Source organism: Perca flavescens, chromosome 1, assembly GCF_004354835.1.
Source record: "Perca flavescens isolate YP-PL-M2 chromosome 1, PFLA_1.0, whole genome shotgun sequence".
Classification (NCBI taxonomy): Eukaryota; Metazoa; Chordata; class Actinopteri; order Perciformes; family Percidae; genus Perca; species Perca flavescens.
This window is the reverse complement of record NC_041331.1, coordinates 23271930-23290543: the sequence shown is the minus strand read 5'-3', so window position 1 is coordinate 23290543 and position 18614 is coordinate 23271930. Positions and strand designations below refer to the sequence as shown.

General features: G+C 38.7%; 1 protein-coding gene and 1 non-coding gene across 3 annotated transcripts in view; both read left to right on the top strand.

Annotated features, from left to right (window-relative positions):
- dennd2b (DENN domain containing 2B) overlaps positions 1-17503 on the top strand; it is a 56306-nt gene extending 38803 nt beyond the window's left edge. For both annotated transcript variants that reach the window (XM_028593725.1, XM_028593799.1), the window contains exons 12-20: positions 2450-2527; positions 3618-3758; positions 3892-4040; positions 10967-11144; positions 12571-12612; positions 14089-14200; positions 15650-15889; positions 16155-16241; positions 16990-17503. In XM_028593725.1, the coding sequence (XP_028449526.1) occupies positions 2450-2527; positions 3618-3758; positions 3892-4040; positions 10967-11144; positions 12571-12612; positions 14089-14200; positions 15650-15889; positions 16155-16241; positions 16990-17024 (1062 nt within the window). In that variant the 3' untranslated portion in view covers positions 17025-17503. The remainder of the gene's footprint in view (positions 1-2449; positions 2528-3617; positions 3759-3891; positions 4041-10966; positions 11145-12570; positions 12613-14088; positions 14201-15649; positions 15890-16154; positions 16242-16989) is intronic.
- trnae-uuc (transfer RNA glutamic acid (anticodon UUC)) lies at positions 14599-14670 on the top strand. The gene has a single exon. It is a non-coding gene; the product is annotated as a tRNA-Glu (tRNA).
- Positions 17504-18614: the final 1111 nt, after the last annotated feature.

Here is an 18614-nt window from a genome sequence, read left to right as displayed (position 1 = left end):
TGCCATTGAACACCCATTGAACTTTATTATCTAATGAATCAGCCTCATGACTCCAAAAAATGTGTCTCTCAATTTGTTGACCTGTTTACAGCATTTAACCCAACTCCCACACAGAATTTAAAGGAAGCATGGGAAAAGGACCTGGACCTGGGTGTGACAATTACTGATGATAACTGTTTTTCTTATCTTAATGATGTTCTATACATTCTAGACACCAGCTAATTCAATTTAAAGTGCTCCATAGACTTCACTACTCCTCTACTCTCCCCAACCTGTCCAAAATGTAAGTCTGCAGAGGGCACCCTGGGTCACCTCTTTTGGTCCTGCCCAAAGCTTAACAGATGTTGGTCAGATATCTCTGCCTGCCACTCCAATGTTTATGACTGAGATATTGTACTAGACCTGTGTACTGCGGTTCTCGGCAGGACCAGTCATCTAAAAATGTTGCACCACCTACATCGTAAGACTGTTCAATATGGCATGATTATTGTCAAACGGAATATTTTAACATTGTGGAAAAGTGAGGAGGTTCCCTCTTTTAAGACCTGGCTAGCAGAGATATCCAACTTGCTCCATATGGAGAAAGTACGATACAATGTCTCTTTCAACTCTGTAACCTTTGACGAAATGTGGCAACCATTTTTGTCTTACCTATCAAGAATGTCTTAAAATGCTTAATTTTTTGCACCTTTTCCTTGGTCTTTGATACATGGTCGATCTTCACTTGATGACTGGTGTCAACTTGTTTTACTATTGTTTTTCAGAAGAGCAACCTTTCTTTCTTTTACTCTATTTCTTTTATTTGGACCTGTGTTTGTACATGTATTAATAATGTATGCATACTCCAATACAATATTTTCTTTTTTATTTACCTACTTATTTGTTTGTCTATTGTTGGGTTGGGTTTTCTTGTTGGTTAAACAGAAAAGCTATAAATAGAATATATATATATATATATATATATATATATATATATATATATATATATATATATATATATATACTGTATATATATATATTTTATATAAATATTTATATAATAATACATATTTTGTATGTTATATAATCACTTATGTATCTTAAAATGAAAAAAAAAAGAAATGCAGTAGCTACATACTATTTAAGTAGTGTTAATAAATCATAAGAATATATTAAGTTATGGTAAAAACACAGTTAGGATTGATTCACTGAATTTAATGAGAGTTTCTCAGGAAAGGCAAAACAAAGAGAAACCATGAAAAATCCTAACTTTGTCATTGTGGAGCATATCCTCTTCATAATGAGGCCGGAGAGCACTTTGATATTTTTTTCTTTTCTTTGAGCTTCCCATTTAGCTTGCGGGTAGAAAGCATGACTGTGTGTGTTTCTGGGATTGTGGTGGTGATTTTGTTTGCCGTTTGGTATTTCTGAATATGTTTACAGTATGATAGTGTCTCAGAGGTTTTCTGGGGGTGTCTTAACCACTCTATATCATATGTATATGTGACTGATGACAGCTGGTGAATTCTTTGAACAGACAAAAATATTTTTTAACTCAATCTGCTCTCTTGAGCTGAGATTCATCTTGATAGAAGCAGATTTTAATGAAGGAAGAGGAAGAGGTGAGCTGCTGCTCTCCTCCAGTAACTTTGTTTCCTCCCTGCTGTCTGACCAGCCGTTGGCAGTAACCGAGCATTCCTGAGGACTTGAATCAAGCTCCACATAGTTGATTTAATCATCCATTTGGAAAAGCGGAGGAGAAACAAGAGGAGAAAATTGTATACCTAATATGGACAAGTGGATTGGCGGTTCTTGAGCGCTTGTGTTCATTTGTGTCTGTGTGTTTGAGTGTCTGGGGTCTTGAAGCGCGTAATGGTCTATGAGTGTACAGAGGAAGGTAGATACGATCAGCAGGAGCAGATAAACCACCTGTGTTTAGGAAGTTTGTATCCACATAAAAGTCTTTTTCCTCAGATAACAGGCCAAATTTAAAGACTGTAGCTAAGTCTATAAACAACTTACCTCCATATGATATTATCATGGTCTACTGTACAGGTCATGGTTGTATTAACATGCTCTGACCCTTCATGTATTTAGTTTCTACTGTATATAAATTAAATTATACACATTTGATTAAAAAAATAACCCTTTTTGAATTTTATGCTTTGGTTGTTTAAGCAAACTTTACAAGGTTACTTCAAGTCAACTTCAAGTTCAGTAAACTTGTCACCGGGAGAATTATTCAGGCTATGGAAAGAGATATACTATAATGTCTTTTGTGGTTGTGGAGCTTTGTAATGCCTAAAAGCCTTCTTTTAATGTTTAAGCCTAAAATTTCATATACAATGCTATATTGCTGGACTACCCTTTTGAGTGTTTGTAGTCAGTTTACAGAACATCTGTGAATGTGTCTCTTAATCAAGTCTATTAACATCAGTGTCCAATGAGTCTCTGTTGCTTTCTCTTACAGCCGACTGGGAAAGGACCTCGCCTTCCAGAGGTGTACTGTGTCATCAGCAGACTGGGCTGTTTTGACTTGTTCTCCACGGTGAGTTCAGCCTTTCCCATGCACACAAACTCAAACAAACACATGTACTGTAGACAGTCAGCTACAGTACGCTGGCTGTGTGTGGTGTTGTATCTGTGGTTAACCCGTCTCACAGCTGAAGTAAATGACTTTCAGCAGACCTTCTGCTAAACGCCTAATCATTGGCAAACCTTATTTTAGTCTTTTTTAACTTCCTGATTTCCCAGAGTAATTGTTTCCTTCACTTTTGTCTCAGTGGTGCTAACGCAGAGCTGTCACTCTGTTTGACTTTTCCAGCCTTATCTGATTACTTATTAATTCAAAGTGAGTAAGTCCAGACTGTTGAAACAAAGTGGCTGCTATGTGACATTAAAATAAAATACCATGTTGTATTTCAAAGACAGAGTGAAAATATGCTCTGTTTTCATTGTTTAATAGTAATAATAACAGAGCTGTGATAAAAGGCTATATGAAGGCTTGGCAAAACATGAAAAATCTGAGTTGTATTAGTAATTGAGTTAAAGCAGAATAGCTCCCCATGTAGATGACTTTTAGAATTTAATTTGCGAACAAAGTGTTTACCAGCAACAGGGTTTGTCTAGTTTTGTATTATGTGATATTTTAGTGTGTTCAACAGATGCAAGAGTGAAATATAAGCGCTCAAATGTCTCCATTTTGGGAACAGTACCCCAGTAAACTTGACAGACAGACAGACAGACAGACAGACAGAAATGTAGAGGATGAGAGAGGTGATATCATGTGATCTTGAAAACAATCAACTTTCCAGACAGCAGGCAGCTTGGGCCAAAAGAGGCACACTGGGTAGAAATTTCCAATCACACAGGCATGGAAAGAAATTAATTTTCCATTTTTCAAAACAGAAAATGAATACAGAGTTCCAGACAATTGCTAGTACTCAAACATGTAACCGTATGTTTCCATAAATTGTTGCCATGGTCAATAGCTTTAATGACTGTGTACTTTATTTTGTCTTACTTGGCTAGTCATTCAAAATGGATAAAAGCCTTGGTCCCTTTCATATTAACAGGTTTCCAGAAACTTTGTGGTTGAAAAATGTTGAGGAAACTGTGCTCTGTGCTCCCATGTTCAGATTCTGGATGAGGTAGAGCGGCGGCGAGGCGTCTCAGCAGCCTTGGTCTACCCCTTCATGAGGAGTCTAATGGAGTCGCCCTTCCCTGCACCAGGGAAGATTATCAAAGTAAAGACCTTTCTGCCCGGTGCAGGAAATGAGGTCAGAGCTACTACTTGCACTACTTTAATTATGGTCATTAGCCCAAACAATTTTCAGATACAGTTGTGTAAAATTGTTTTAGTTCCACAAACTGTGATGTGAACTAAATTTCACATTTTTTGTGGTCATTCAGGTCATTGAGCTGAGGCGTCCCACCGACTCCAGACTGGAACATGTGGACTTTGACAGTCTGTTCAGTTGCCTCAGTGTACGGCAGGTGATACGAGTATTTGCCTCGTTGCTGCTGGAGCGTCGAGTCATTTTTGTGGCTGATAAACTCAGGTAAGGCTCCAAGTTTATCTTACTCCCTTGACTGTGAGACTATCATCTCTGTAACACATTATTTTGTTTAGCTTTTCCACCTGTATTTGATAGGACAGCTAGGTGAGAGAGAGAGGGAAGACATGCAGGAAATCGTCACAGGTCGGATGCAAACCCTGGACCTCGGCGTCGAAGCATAACCCTCCAAGTATACGTGCGCCTGCTGTACCCACTGAGCCAACCCGGCCACTCTGTAACATCATTTAAATGGAAAAAAAGCATTTGATTTTATTTCACTGTGTTATATTTATTTTCCTCTTGCATTGTGAGACATTTGGTCTGACGCGTTTGCTCTCTTTGAGCCAAATTTTGTACATATTTTATTTTTTAGTAACGTTGCCAAAATAAATATTGTGTTTTATGGTCATCCAAAACTGAAAAATGTCTCATCCAAAAACGTTTAACAGACTCCTAGCTTGAGTCCATGGACTCATCCTGGCTGATGATGACAGAATTGCAACAACCTTTCTACACGCATAGACACATAATAGTAGCAAAATGCTGTGGTTTTCTTAGCTGGGGCTTAACAAATACACAATGTCTTGAACTGTTTGATTATAATGTAATGATTAGTGTCAGAGTCAGGCAACAGATCAGTCAGTCAGCCAGCCAGTTAGCTGCCAGTTTGGATACCAGAAGTCAAGTGGGTCACACCAATAAGTCACTGCCAGAGGAGAAGCGGGTGGGACTGATAAGATCATGTGAAGAGTCTCCAAGGACTCGGTGTCCCAGTCTGTCCTCTTGTTACAGAAAAGAGAGGGGTACTTTTAGAGCATTGGAGGCAAGGGTGGAGTTGGAGGAGATTTGAGTGGAGAAGTAATCTCTCCATGTATCAAAGCCCAGTTTAAACAAACAGTCAGTGGGGGCAGTGACTGTGAGGAGAAGGAATGCACTTCCTGTGTGCGCGACTCTACCCTCTGTGATCTGTGGCTCAACTGTCACCATTTGACTTATGATGCCATGTTCACTCCCTACATACTGAATGAGCTATGGCACTCTCTGTGTCCCTGGAGAAAATAATTTTACTGTTGCTCACTACCAGTAGAGTTGGGTCGATTTTCAATTTTGCCGGTACGGTGTACGAGCTTGAACCGATTGGATTTTATTCAAAACCGGCTAAGCCGAGATTAGTCATTCTGACACCTTATGGTAAATTTAAAAAGAAGAAACCTGCGTCGCCAGTGTCAAAGTGCTAAATCCAACTTGTGTTGCAGTGTTGTGCAGTAGCAGGGATAAATAATTAATACTTTAACTACAAAAAGTGAACCATCGAGCCTGGTTGGGAATTGGGAGGCAACTCACGATACAATATTATCATTACATATTGCCCGAGACCGTGATGGTATAACTATACAGGCAATGCTGCGATTTTGTAAATAACTATTTAAAATACATGATTCAGTCATATAATACATTACTCACTGCATTTTTAAATTTTAAATTTGCTACAAATTGCATTTATTCATGGTTTCCAGACGATGAATCCTAATGACTTTGGTGATCCTTTGACTTTTCTTCTGCTGCCACTATGAGGTTGATATTTGTGGTCATGAGTAAACAGTCTCAACAACTATTTTAATTTACAGCCACTACCTGGAAAGCTAATGACATTCCCATCAGCCACAGCTGTACGTTTTGTCCAGTGCTAATTACCAAATGTTAGAATGCTAAGACGCTAAACTAAGATGGTTAACATAATAAACATTGTTTGTACCCGCTTAGCATCAGCTTGTTAGCATTGTCATTGTGTACAAAAATGTTTGCAGTAAAGGAAGAATACATAAAGTAACAAATTAAATTAAATTAAAATGATGACATTTTTATTCAACAATTACAAATGAGTTTTATAATTTTATGTCGTAAATTTGCAGTGATGCTTAGTGTAGTGTGTGTGTGTGTGTGTGTGTGTGTGTGTGTGTGTGTGTGTGTGTGTGTGTGTGTGTGTGTGTGTGGATTTAAATGATCAAGCATGCATGCATACACCCAGCTCTTGTGTTTTAGTTTCTTCTGAAAACAGTGACAGCATTAATGACTTTATTAATGATAAAAGGGCTGCTCCCTCTGGAGCTCCGGTACATAATCCATCCCCAAAATACCTCGTCGGCAGAACATGATGTATGTTTCTTTGCCTTAAAATGTAAGTCCAATACAAGCAGGAAGTGAGAGGAAAGCCATGTAAGGCAACAGTTTTCTGTGGGGTCTCTATCGCTTGTTTCTTTGGTGTGATACATTCACTTAACTCCTGTAATATTACACTGAAACCTTTTGTTGTTGTTGTTTTTTTTAGAGAGGCTGTTGCCTCTGCATGAAAGTCTACACAGACTTTCTTAAGTGATCACTCATCACCTGGTGCCTTTAATAACAAGTTGGATGCCTAATCAGATAAATTCATCATCAGCTATGTCACTCGGCACTTGCTTATAACTCAGTGGACTTGCAGATGCTGAATGAGTTTTGTCAGTGCTGCAGACTTATGTAAACAGCCTCTGTCAGTCCTCAGGCTAGAGTTGAGGACGGTTACTAGGCAAGTCTGGATTTATCTCTTGGCATGGCAGTGAAATACTTTTACAGTAAAAGTGTTACTGCATATTGGATTCAAATGATTTCCCCCGATTTGATTCCATTGTGAAGTTGATTTAATCCCACGGTTCCACCGTCTTCCCTGCATTATTTTAAAGCGAATTGCCACACTCAAGCTGAAAGTATGACATAATATTTGATTTCAGAGATGGCCTATTACAGGAAGTAGATGCCTCATATAATGATGAAGGTAGCAGAGAAGAAGATTAAGAAATATGGATTAGAGAGGTCTATGTTTCAGGGCGAGAGATGGGAAGAGTAGAAGAGTAGTGGGTTGTGGTGGCGCAGTGGCTATGACTGCGATACATCAACCAATGTGTCCCTGATCAAGATACTTAACCCCTAGTTGCTCCAGAGGTGTGCGGCCTCTGACATATATATATATATAGGAATTGTAAGTCGCTTTGGATAGAAATGACATGTAACATGTAGAAGGCCGGAGGAAGCTGCTTGGCTTCCTGCATACGCTCTCTGTTTCCCCATAATGCTGTTAAAGATTGTTTGATCCCCTTCTGTTCCAGTGGCTAAAAACTGTATTCAAACTGCTTGATAAAAAGTACAATGTGTATTCAATTCAATCCATGTTGAGTTTGAGGTGTCCTTTTTTAATTTTTGGAATGATACAGCAGTCTGAAAGTGAGTTGGAGGTCTGTAGAGCACCAACACATTTCACAGCTGCAGTATTATGATCAATGGTGCCTGCAATCCTCAGACAGGTAGAATCATTGCTACCGCTGTTGGCATTTTTCTAATCAACGAGTATGGCAGCATACTCATTTAATTTAGTCCTCTGTTATTCTCAAACACTTTCTGTAACACGCTCTGCAGAGCTGGCACCAATCCAAAACCGCTTTTAACAACTTAACCAGTTTCCCATGTGGTATTTAACTCAGAGGTAGAGTGAAATCCACACACTGTAAACATGTGAAATGTTTCTGTTTTTCAAAGAGTCGAGAAAGACTTGGCCATTACCAGAGCCTGACCAGCTGATTTTTTCATCAGTGTCGTTCTTATGAGTGTTTACACCCACGCGTAGACACTCATATGCACATACACCTGCACACATTAATCTGCTCTCTTGACAGCGCTGATCAAACTCAGACGTTACTGTGGTTTAAATAGGAACATGTATAGAGTTTCCCACCGGAAAGCCGTTTCTCATTGTAAAATGGCTTCTGCTGTTGTCTTCTGTGAAGCCAGAGAGCCGGGACCAAGAGCCAGTGGCTGGAGATCCTTAAAGACAGGAAGTGAGGGAAAACCATTTGGGGACTAAGGGAGCAGAGAACATTCTGCTAGCAGATAAAAATACACCCTGTGCAGTTTGTCATAGGAATCCTATAGGACTATATGTACTCTGCTGCCTGTTTATTTGATTTCTATGTGTTGCCCGGAAGAGCTTTAACATTGAAGAATGGTTTTGCGGAGCTTTACAGAACAGCTGGTGTTTGACAGCTGTGGTTCAGTCTAGTCCTCTTTGTCCTCCGTCTATGGAATCATTCTTAGCCGTGCAAGGACTGGTAGATATAGTGCAGTGCTTTAGTAGAGGTGTGAAGCATGTGGTGATACAGGCTTTTGTCTCCCTCCCTCCCTCCCTCCCTCTCTCTGTCTCGGACACTGAAATTTTCCCTCCTTCTCTGGGCTTCACAGACTAAGCCGCTGGATCCCATGTTTCCTGGAGTGTGTGCCAGTTCAGCCTCACAAACACTAAACCAGACCTGGCAGACCTACGAGAGCTAATATGTCAGGATTAGCTCCCAAACTTCAACACACAACAGCTCTGCACAGACCTAACCTCTGAGGAACTGGTTCTTCTCTCTTTTCCTGAGAGTGGAATCATGAATTTATATAACTTTTAAGTGTGCAATCAAATTGAAATGACTCAAATTAATCTTTGGATCTTAGTTTATGCTGGCATAGTGTACTTTTTACAAGTAATATTTTGGTGTTACACATTCTGACAAACCTTGTATCAAATTGGTATGTTAAATCTTATTTTCCAACCAATCCACATATGTTCTTGCTTAAGAATCAGTCAAAATCAGCTGTGCTCTTTCAGGGGTTATTGCACCCTGAAAAGTGAATAAAAACTCCATAAAATAATATGAGGACACCAAAATAACAAGAGCATCTAAATCCATTCTAGCAGCTCTGTGAGGCTACACAGTTGTGCTTTGAGCTAAATGCTAACATCAGCATGTTTGCTATCTTAGTTTAACATGTTAGCATGCTAACATTTGCTACACACAAAGTGCAGCTGAGTCTGATGAGAATGTTACTAGTTTGCAGGTATTTTGTTATAAATCAAGTTATTGAACAACATTTTATGGCAATCCATCCTGTAGTTGCTAAAATATTTTAGTCTGGACCAAAGTAGTGGACCGACTGACCAACTAACAGATGAACAATTCCATTCCTAGAGATACTCCTATTGCATAGCTAAAAAACACCTTACAACATAATCCAATCTGATACAACCACATTGCAACATATGTACTTATCTACATAATCAAACCTTGAACCATAAAGCATCATCAAATTCAGAAGAGAACAGGGTTTGTCTAAAATGTCCCTCTGCTGTTGCTGTCTAATTGGAAATCTTTCATTCAGGATGTTTCATTTTTTGTTTTTTATTTATTATTCTCACCTGTAAGTGGAAGAGTAAACCAGAGACATTTTTCTTCTTCTTTTGTTTCAACCCATATGTGGTCTGAGGGTCTGAAGTTTTGGTCTGGATCTAATCAGAATGTCCCTCTCCCTTTTTTAGAGTTGAGTGGCAACCTCTGCTAGTGCAGTGTTTTCATTGCAAGTACATCTTCTCTCAAGAGTATGTGGTTGGGGAATGAGTGTAATTGATCCTTTTGGTATCAGTGGTGTGTAGGGCCGTGTGTAGCCTGTGGCAAAGGTTTTCTGAGATCTGTGCCCCATCACTCCTTGTTGGAACTCGTCAAACCCAGGAGACGGGATCTGTTAGGAATTATCAAGCCCTCCTCAGGCAAATGGAAATCAGACCGGCCAAAGCAAAGCTGCTAGGGCTTCATGGTATGAGTGATCTGGAAAAGACCTTAAAAGACTGAATGCTGTGGTTATTGTAGTCTTTGGGTTTTCACTGGTGTAATTCTATTTAACCCTGTCAAGAAAACACATTTTAATCTTGGCAATTTGACTCATGGGAAGTTAAGATGAAAAGGCCCGTGGCAAACATGTAGCCTGAATGAATGGAGTGGAAAAGTTTGTGGGAGTTTTGTCATTTATCTCAACACATTGATTAGAGTACTGGTCTCTGTTCTCTGTATGTTCTCTGTAAGCTGAAACTCAGTCTGAATGAGGTCACATAAAAGGGAGTAACTTATGTTTACTGGGATGTTCTGTCTGCTGTTGATGACAGCGACCACAGAAAACATTCCTCATTAAAAGTGTATATATCTCAAGTGGGGTGCGTTTGCATACCATGTTTGATCCTTGCTCTTGTTCTTGATCCATACTGATTTAATGCTCCACTGGGTGTGTTTGTGTGTGTGTCTGTGTGTGTTTGTGTGCGCGATTGGGCCCACAGTTTATTTTCACTCCCTTTGTGTACATGGACTGGACAGTATGTAGAGGACAGAGGGGAGGAGGGTCAGCCACTGTCAACAAGCGACGGATCGTGAGAAAGACGGTCTGCTATTTGTGGTCTCCATTTCATACCACAGCTGTTGGAGTTAAACCAAATTGGTGCTTTTTGGTGTTGCGTCAACAAGCCTCCAGCTTAACTATAGCAACATGTCAAAGTCACGCCAGCCCTGCAGACAGAGTACAGTAATGTCACAACAATGCTGTTGAAATGTGGAGTCTTTTAGAGAAATACTTGTGAAAATTTAGAAATGGCCCGTTGAATCTTGCTGTCCTTCAGATGAGCTGCAGGAAGAACAAAGTGTCAAAGCCAGAGTACATAAACTGTGCTGTTACGCCTCATATAAAAGTAACTGTTTCAAGGAAAAGAGGATCAAGTAGTCATGCAACCTGAGAAGAAAGATTAGTGATGGGAATACACTATTTGTGCCCTTATAGTTCAGTGATTCGAACATTTTGAAGGATTTTTGACTGCATGACTGCAGTAGGAGGTATTTTTGGGCAAATGTTGTGACCATATAAACCACCACTCCCCTTTCAGTCTGGAAAACTTTTTTTTTTCATTATCTCGTGAAACATCTGCTCTGTTTTCACAATGTTCAGTTTAATCTGGTGGGGTCTCTGCAGGGCGTTGTTGTTGCGTGAGTGTGAAGGTGATTGATGGTGTGTACCTTTTTTTTTTTGTCTCCCATCATCAGTACCCTGTCCAGCTGCATGCATGCAGTGGTGGCGCTACTTTACCCCTTCTCCTGGCAACACACCTTCATCCCTGTGCTGCCTGGGTCCATGTTGGATATTGTTTGCTGTCCCACTCCCTTCCTGGTGGGGCTGCTGTCTAGCTCTTTGCCCAAGCTCAAGGAGTTGCCTGTGGAAGAGGTGAGTAAACCATGTCTGCATTTTCTCTGACCGTCTACCTCTGTGCAGTTTTTTTTTTCAGACTCTGAGTTTCACATTTCAGACCGACGTCTCCTTCATTATTCAAATGTCCGTGATAGTTCTGTCTCTCTCTCTCTTTGTTCTCGTCTTTCTCTGATTGAAGCCTGTTTCTTGGAATAGTGGATATTAGTGTATTGGCTGATAAATTACAACAATACAGATTCAGAGTAACTTTATTATGAATTGGCCGTCTGTTTGACCTCCTCTGGCTCTTGTCTAATTATATAAAGGAACCAGCCAGGTCTTTTCCAATCAACGAAAATGATTCAAAACTGTGGTCACATTGTATATATATGTGAAACCAGAACAACTGAAAAATTTTTTGGTCACTTGGGGACAGTTGAACAAGCTTTAAACACAACATAGACATATTATCACTGTATGGAGTTGACTTATGGAAATGCTCCGTAGAGCTGAGTAGATCTGCTGAGTTGAGTTTTCTCTTTTCTTTTTTGTTTATCTGTCCAATTCACTCAATCCCCTCGAATAATTTGATCCATTGTTTATATAAAAATATTCATTTGTGCAGCTTTAATACAAAAAAGACATTTGAAAAAGTCAACAAGGGTTTTGGGAACTTGTGATCAACATTTTGCATGATTTTCTAACATTTTACTGACCAAACGATGAATCGATGAATCAAGAAAATAATTGGTAGATTAATGGATGAATACAAATATTGGTTAGTTGCAGTCCTACAATAAAACAAATTTCTGAGAAAGAATCTGCTTTATTCTTGTTCATCAGTCTACTTGTTTACCTGAAAAGATCTTTATTAAAAGTCAAGCCATGACTTTTTTCAGAAACCTATGAAGTGTTGCAAACCCAGAAAAAAACCCTCTATACATTAAATCTATACTGTACATGTACATGTGTAAGCATTCCCACAGATACATAGCAAGTGACCTCAAGTAGTTCTGGTATGGGCAGCTGGTCCAGAGCCAGTGTCAGTGCAGCACCTGTCAAAGATCTCTGGCCTCCTTCTCTTTCTAGTTTTGGCTGTCAATAAATATTTTGGTAGAAGAAGCCCACTTAAGCATGGTCATAAATTATTATACAGGTATCAGGTTTTCACCTGATTTGCTGCAGAAAAAAGCATCTACGTATGCCTCTCAGATAACACTGACCTGTTAATGGACTGTCAACAACCTCTACCCGTCTGTTTACGTCACTCTTGCTGTTGCCGATTGACTCATGAAAACCTTTCTAAAAAATCTTTTTAAAAGAATGTGATGTTTTTTGTGTGTGCTGTAGCTTTTTTAAAGATGATGGTAATTTATTTTACAGATTGTGTTTTGCGGAGAGCAAATATACGTTTCCACTGCAGGTGGAATACTAATGATATACTCTTTTTTTCTTTTCTTAGGCTTTAATGGTCGACCTGGGAACTGACCGATTCATCCGACAGGTTAGTCTATGAAAAGAAACAAAAGCAAGACTAACTTTTGCTAAACTGATACCACAAGTGGCAATCACAAGATACTGGCTCCAGTGCTGTAGTACTTGAGTCCGGACTCAAGACATTGTTCTATTGTCTCTGACTTGTCTTGGACTCAATGGTATTTGCACTCGGACTCGTCTCGGACTTAGCCATCAGACTCGCCAAATATTCTAGTTGGGCTCGACCGAGTCCAGCACTATATGCTTTTTTTTCTAAAGTAACTTCCTCTCTCCAAACAAAACCATTGATGAAGCTTTCTTCTTCAGAAAACAGGTATTGGTTTAATTCAAAATCAATCTAGAACGGGTATTGACATTGGTCGCCTGGTATGTATATGCCTGGCTCCATCATATACCTCAATCATCAGGCATCAATCATTTTCATTTTAGCCACAGACCCAATTTGAGCACTTTGTACTATGGATTCTTCAAGACAAGAAATAAGTTCAAGAATGGGAACATATTAATTATTTAGTGACACCTGTGTTGCTTGCTATTTGTTTCATTTTCCATTGGCAGTCCACAATGTAAAAATGTCTAAAATGTGAAGTTGTACTTGCACTGAAATTGCTCTACCTAAAGTAAATAATATGGCCTAATTTGATCCTATGGTGTGTTACTCTGCACTTGCTTTTTGATCATTACAAGTAAGAATGCAAAATGATCATCTTAAAATAGAAGATATACTGTCTCTCACATCACATAAATTATGAACAGGTAAGTAAGTGGTCTTGAATAGGATACATTTTTTTTCTGTCTCTGTCTTGACTGTTTTTATTTGGACTCGGTCTTGACTTGGTCTTGACTAGTCCTGGTCTTGGACTTGGACTTGTCTTGGACTCGACAAAGCTACAGCCCTACTGACGCTTTCCCTTCATTTCATAAGTAACTTTCGCAACGTCCTCGGTTTGAGGCCTGCCAGCGACCTTTCATCCCTCTATCTAATAAGGGCAAAAAATGCAGGAAAAAAATACATCATCTTAAGTGCAATTGTAATGAGGCCACAAGCAGAAAATCATCATTTTATTCATGTGATAAAACCATCTAAATGTTAATCTGTGATATGCTGAAATGTAAAAGTAGCAAAAAGTCAGCAAACCGTCTTAGTATGAATGTTAGCAGCAATATCTATCTAGGTTTTTAACTAAAGTTAGCAAACATTAGCCATCATAAGTTACTGGTCATACCAGACCATGTAAGGCTGAAGCAGCAAAACCTCTAAATGTATTGAGCTGAGTGAGTGTGCATTTTGTTGCTTATGATTTGAACTTTTCATTTTTTGGAGGAAGATTGTGTTTTTTTCTTCTTTGAAACATTACATGGTCTCGCTTTAAACAGGGTCGTTAAACATGCGGTTCTCTGTTGTAAGTCTGAGCCTTTGAAACTGATTCTCCAAACGTTGTTGTTTATCACTGGTGACTGCAGTGTTTTTGGTTGTTTATAGATGGACGACGAGGCCTCGCTGTTGCCGCGGAAACTTCAGGCAGCTCTTGAGCAAGCGCTGGAGCAGAGGAATGACATCATCAGTCAGGACTCTGACAGCGAGTCAGACGAAGGTGAATAAGTGACAAATGACTCTTCCTACTAAGACGGATGTTTTTCTTTGTAAAATTAGAGCCAGAACATGTTCGGTCCAAGTCTCTGTGAAACTCTGATGTCTCTCTTCTGATGACAGTGAATCATAAAATGAGATAGAGGTGAGATTATATGGTGTTTCTGATGATGAGAGCTACATGTCGAGCTGACTGGTGCCAAATTACGCTTACTTTTTATGTGTTCCACAGAGGATTCATTATTTTATAAGTAATACGGTGGCAAAACAATATCAATGAGTTGTACAATTGTGAATAGAAAAGTAACAGTAATGCACACTACATATAGATTTTTTTGTTTGTTTTTTTAAATGTGTTTTGGATCTTTGGGTAAAATCTGCTTCCTCTTTTTTTTTTGTATCTCCCATATGGTCTAGCGGTTAGGATTCCTGGTTTTCACCCAGGTGTCCTGGGTTCAACTCCCGGTATGGGAATCAGATTTTCTTAGGGTTTAACCCCAGGAGAATCTATGATAGATTTAATTGTAGAACAAGAGTTATATACCTCGTTTTTTCCTTGAGCAAGTAATAAGACAAGAATAGACAATTATTAAGAAAGCCTGATCTTACTCTTTTTAAGGCTTGCACACTGTTTCCAATCGCTGCATTAATCAGGAAGAGAGCCTACACAGGAATGTCTTTGTGTCCCTGCTTTCCACATTGTTCTCCGAAATAAAACCTACAGCTAACGCTGTCTGTGGTTGTGTTACATCTGCCGCATGTCACTCACAAACTATTCTCACTAATGTGCAAACCAAAGCTTGTGCAACCTACAGTCTGTTTAAATGGATGTTAAAGCTTGACTTTACATGCTACTACTACCACTACACTCAATTCCCTCTTCTTAAAGTACCTTGTAATATATTTAGACCATGTGCCAGGCCTACGAGCTGGCCATGACACCTAACCTTCACTCTACAGAACAGCTACTATGAGAGATAACAGCAACAATAATGTAAAACTGCAAGGGAAGGCAGAACATAAGAAAATTACCCACTCATGTTGAAATTATTATTTAATGACTCTTTAATGAAAATTTTCTAGAGCCATGAATGTCTGTGCCTCTGTAAGCTCACTCAGATATTCCAATAGCTTTATTATAGCTCAATAATTTTGACAACACCAATGTAAGAGGAAAAGAAAAAATAAAGAGGCAACCATATTATTATTATTTCTCATTTTGTGGTTAATTCAAGCTAAATTGACAAAGCATGATAGAAAACATCCCTTATTGCTGTGGGCCAAACCATGTATTCTACTTAAATTTGACTTTGACCACTACTTTAAGAACTATCTGACTATTTCTTGGAAAATGTCAACATGCCAAACTGTGTGTGGCATGTCTGTTTTATGACTTTATTATCAATGACTAAAGTAAGTACTGTAATTAAACCCTTTTCCTTTGTGTCTTCAGAGTACAACTCCTTGAACAGCCTGGTGTCAGAGGCCTTCATCCGCTTTTTCCTGGAGACCATCGGCCATTATTCCCTGTTTATCACTCAGAATGAGCGTGGAGAGCGCGTTTTCCAAAGAGAGGCCTTCCGCAAGTCTGTGGCGTCTAAAAGCATCCGTCGTTTCCTGGGCGTCTTCATGGAGTCTCAGATGTTTGCAGGGTTCATTCAGGATCGGGAGCTGAGGAAGACACGGGCTAAAGGTAGACAGGTCTTCCCCTGAGTGTCAGTTGTTTCAATGTCTGTAAACATTTCTCTAAAGTGTTCCACCCCTGTACTAACTATAATACTAACTGTGCAGGAGAGGTCCCTGCAGTAATACTGATCTCTAGTGGCTGAAAGTGATCATCAGCATGGTTGCTCACCACATTACTGTTCTCCTTGGCAGACAAAAATAATTGTAACTTACTGAAGTACTGAGATGTTTCTTCTTTTTTTTTCAAATCTCCTGTCTTGTCCTGTTGTCAGGTCTGTTTGAGCAGAGGGTGGACCAGTATCTGGAGGAGCTGCCAGACACAGAGCAGAGTGGAGTCAACAAATTTCTGAAAGGCCTTGGTGAGTCCTGCAGCAGACACACAAGGCTAGACTCATTAAATAATCAGGCTGCTCAAATATTTCCTCTCACACTATTAGATTAGGCAAAACACACAACTCTGTTATCTTGCAAGAGGGAGCTACACAACAATTCTCCAACTTTCAATTGCTGCTTAGTATTGTATCTAACATCTGTCAGTAGCTCATAAAAAGATCACAAATGTGTTTAGCTTGTTGTAACTTCACTTGGATGTTTAAGCTTCACACTAGAATGCTGTTTTCACATTCATCTGCTGGAGAGGGAAAGTTTATCTGTGCTCACCTGAAATCTCAGTTTGAAGCGTGAAACGCTGCATACAAGCAGGATTTTAATAATAATAATAATAATAATAATACATATAATGTATACAGCACATTTCAAAGTACTCAAAGATGATTTACATAGTACAATACAAATAAGAAAAGGCAGTAAACATTTTAATAAAAAAAGACAATTTTGTGTATTCATCCAGATTATTTTCTCTGTCTCTGAACGTGTCTGGAAGGGATATTTAAATATTTTATCACAAAACCACACACCTTAGCAGATGTTCTCTACACAGACTGCAGATGGGCGAATAGTGGTTAAATCAGACAAAACCCAACCACAAAACCCAACATAATCTCAGCCTTGTTTAATCCCTATATACTGTTTAATAACCTGAATTCAATTTAACAGATATCGATGCATTTTACATGATTTAACGGTTTTGTTTTTAACTGTTTTCAGGAAGTAAAATGAAGTTTCTCCACAAAAAGAACTGAGGGGAATTCATCCTCCTGTTTTCGATCAAACAACAAACTGAAGACCTGATGTCTCAAGTCTCTGCATTATGAGGACTCTCACCTTTTCTTTTGGCAGTGTTTTTTTTATGTAAACATGTACATATTATGTCACTGTAAGCTGGCTGTGATACTCTTCAGTGTATGTTTATATAGTACCTTATGAGATAGCAATAGCAGGACGGTACACAGCGAGTGAGCCGTAGAGTAACCACTGATGTTCAGGTGTGCTTGTGAAAAGTGTTATCAGAATGTGTGAGTGTATGTGACCTGACATGGGCAAAGATGTACAGTTCATTATGTTTTCATTTTGCATTATTTCACCACAGTGTTGTCCTCTGTTTAAGGAGTGTAAACCCTATTTGAAAACTGTACATTCATCAAGACAATGAAGAAAATGATTGTAACTCTTCATAGAGTCTTTTGCAATCTTTTATTAAAAAAAATGTGTTTAAATGCTTTTAAAGTGTACAGTATTGAGTTTACTAAAACATATAAATGTTAAATATTGGTCTCATACATTTTCACTCATACATGTGTCCTTATTTTTCTTACACAAAAAGAAACATGACACTTTCCCTCTCATACCAACCAAAAAAACAACAATTATTAATAACATCAATACAGATGTGCTTCACAGCCTTTGTTACTCACAAAATCAAGACCCTAAGCATACATATATCACTTCTGGAAACAGAAATATGTAATTCACAGTTTGCTAGATTATATAAAAATCACCTCTTTTTACATCCGACATCTCAATGACAGCTTCCCCCAAAGCTAGGAGAAGCTGCTAAGATCCCAAAAGGCACTGTTAGTCTAGCACCAGCTACCACACGCTGCCGGTAACCTTATTACGTCTCTGCACATCACTCTGGTGGCTGTCACTGCCATGCTGTTATTAGCTCTCCTTACTGTGAGGCTTGATGTTGATTCCAGTCGCCATATTACGTTTTCTCTGCTTGTGTCCTTTATAGCAATTAAGGGTGACATTTGATGTAAAGTAAACATGTTCTATGTTTAGGATTAAGCCGAACACCTACTATACATCCTGGCTTATTTAACAATTCGTCAAGTCCCATTTCAAGGTAGTTTTGTATTTCACCTCCTTAACATTTCATAAGGAGATTTTGTAATTTACTGTATTGTGTAGCATTGCTACACAGCAGTACATTGCATTAAGTAGTGATGCTGAACCACATGCTACATTATTTAAGGTTAATGCATCAATGATTTAACACCATTAATTGGACTTACTTACTTGAGTATACTTTACTACTACTGCTAATATTCCTAAAAAAATGTTTTAATGTTTTTTTTTTATGAGAATAATTTTACATGGTGGTATTTGGAACTTTTAACTCCCCACCAGACTGATGGATTTTAAATATCCTGTGATTTGATGTCACTATAAAATCATAGACTTTTTGTTTTTCATGTTATTTTAAACAATATTAAAAATATGATTAATAACTATTTCACTCATATATGAAGACTTTGATTAATATGTCTAAGCTGTAGTTAATGATGTACTGTATATGTCGGATTTAAGGCGCAGTGATGGAAGGTAAC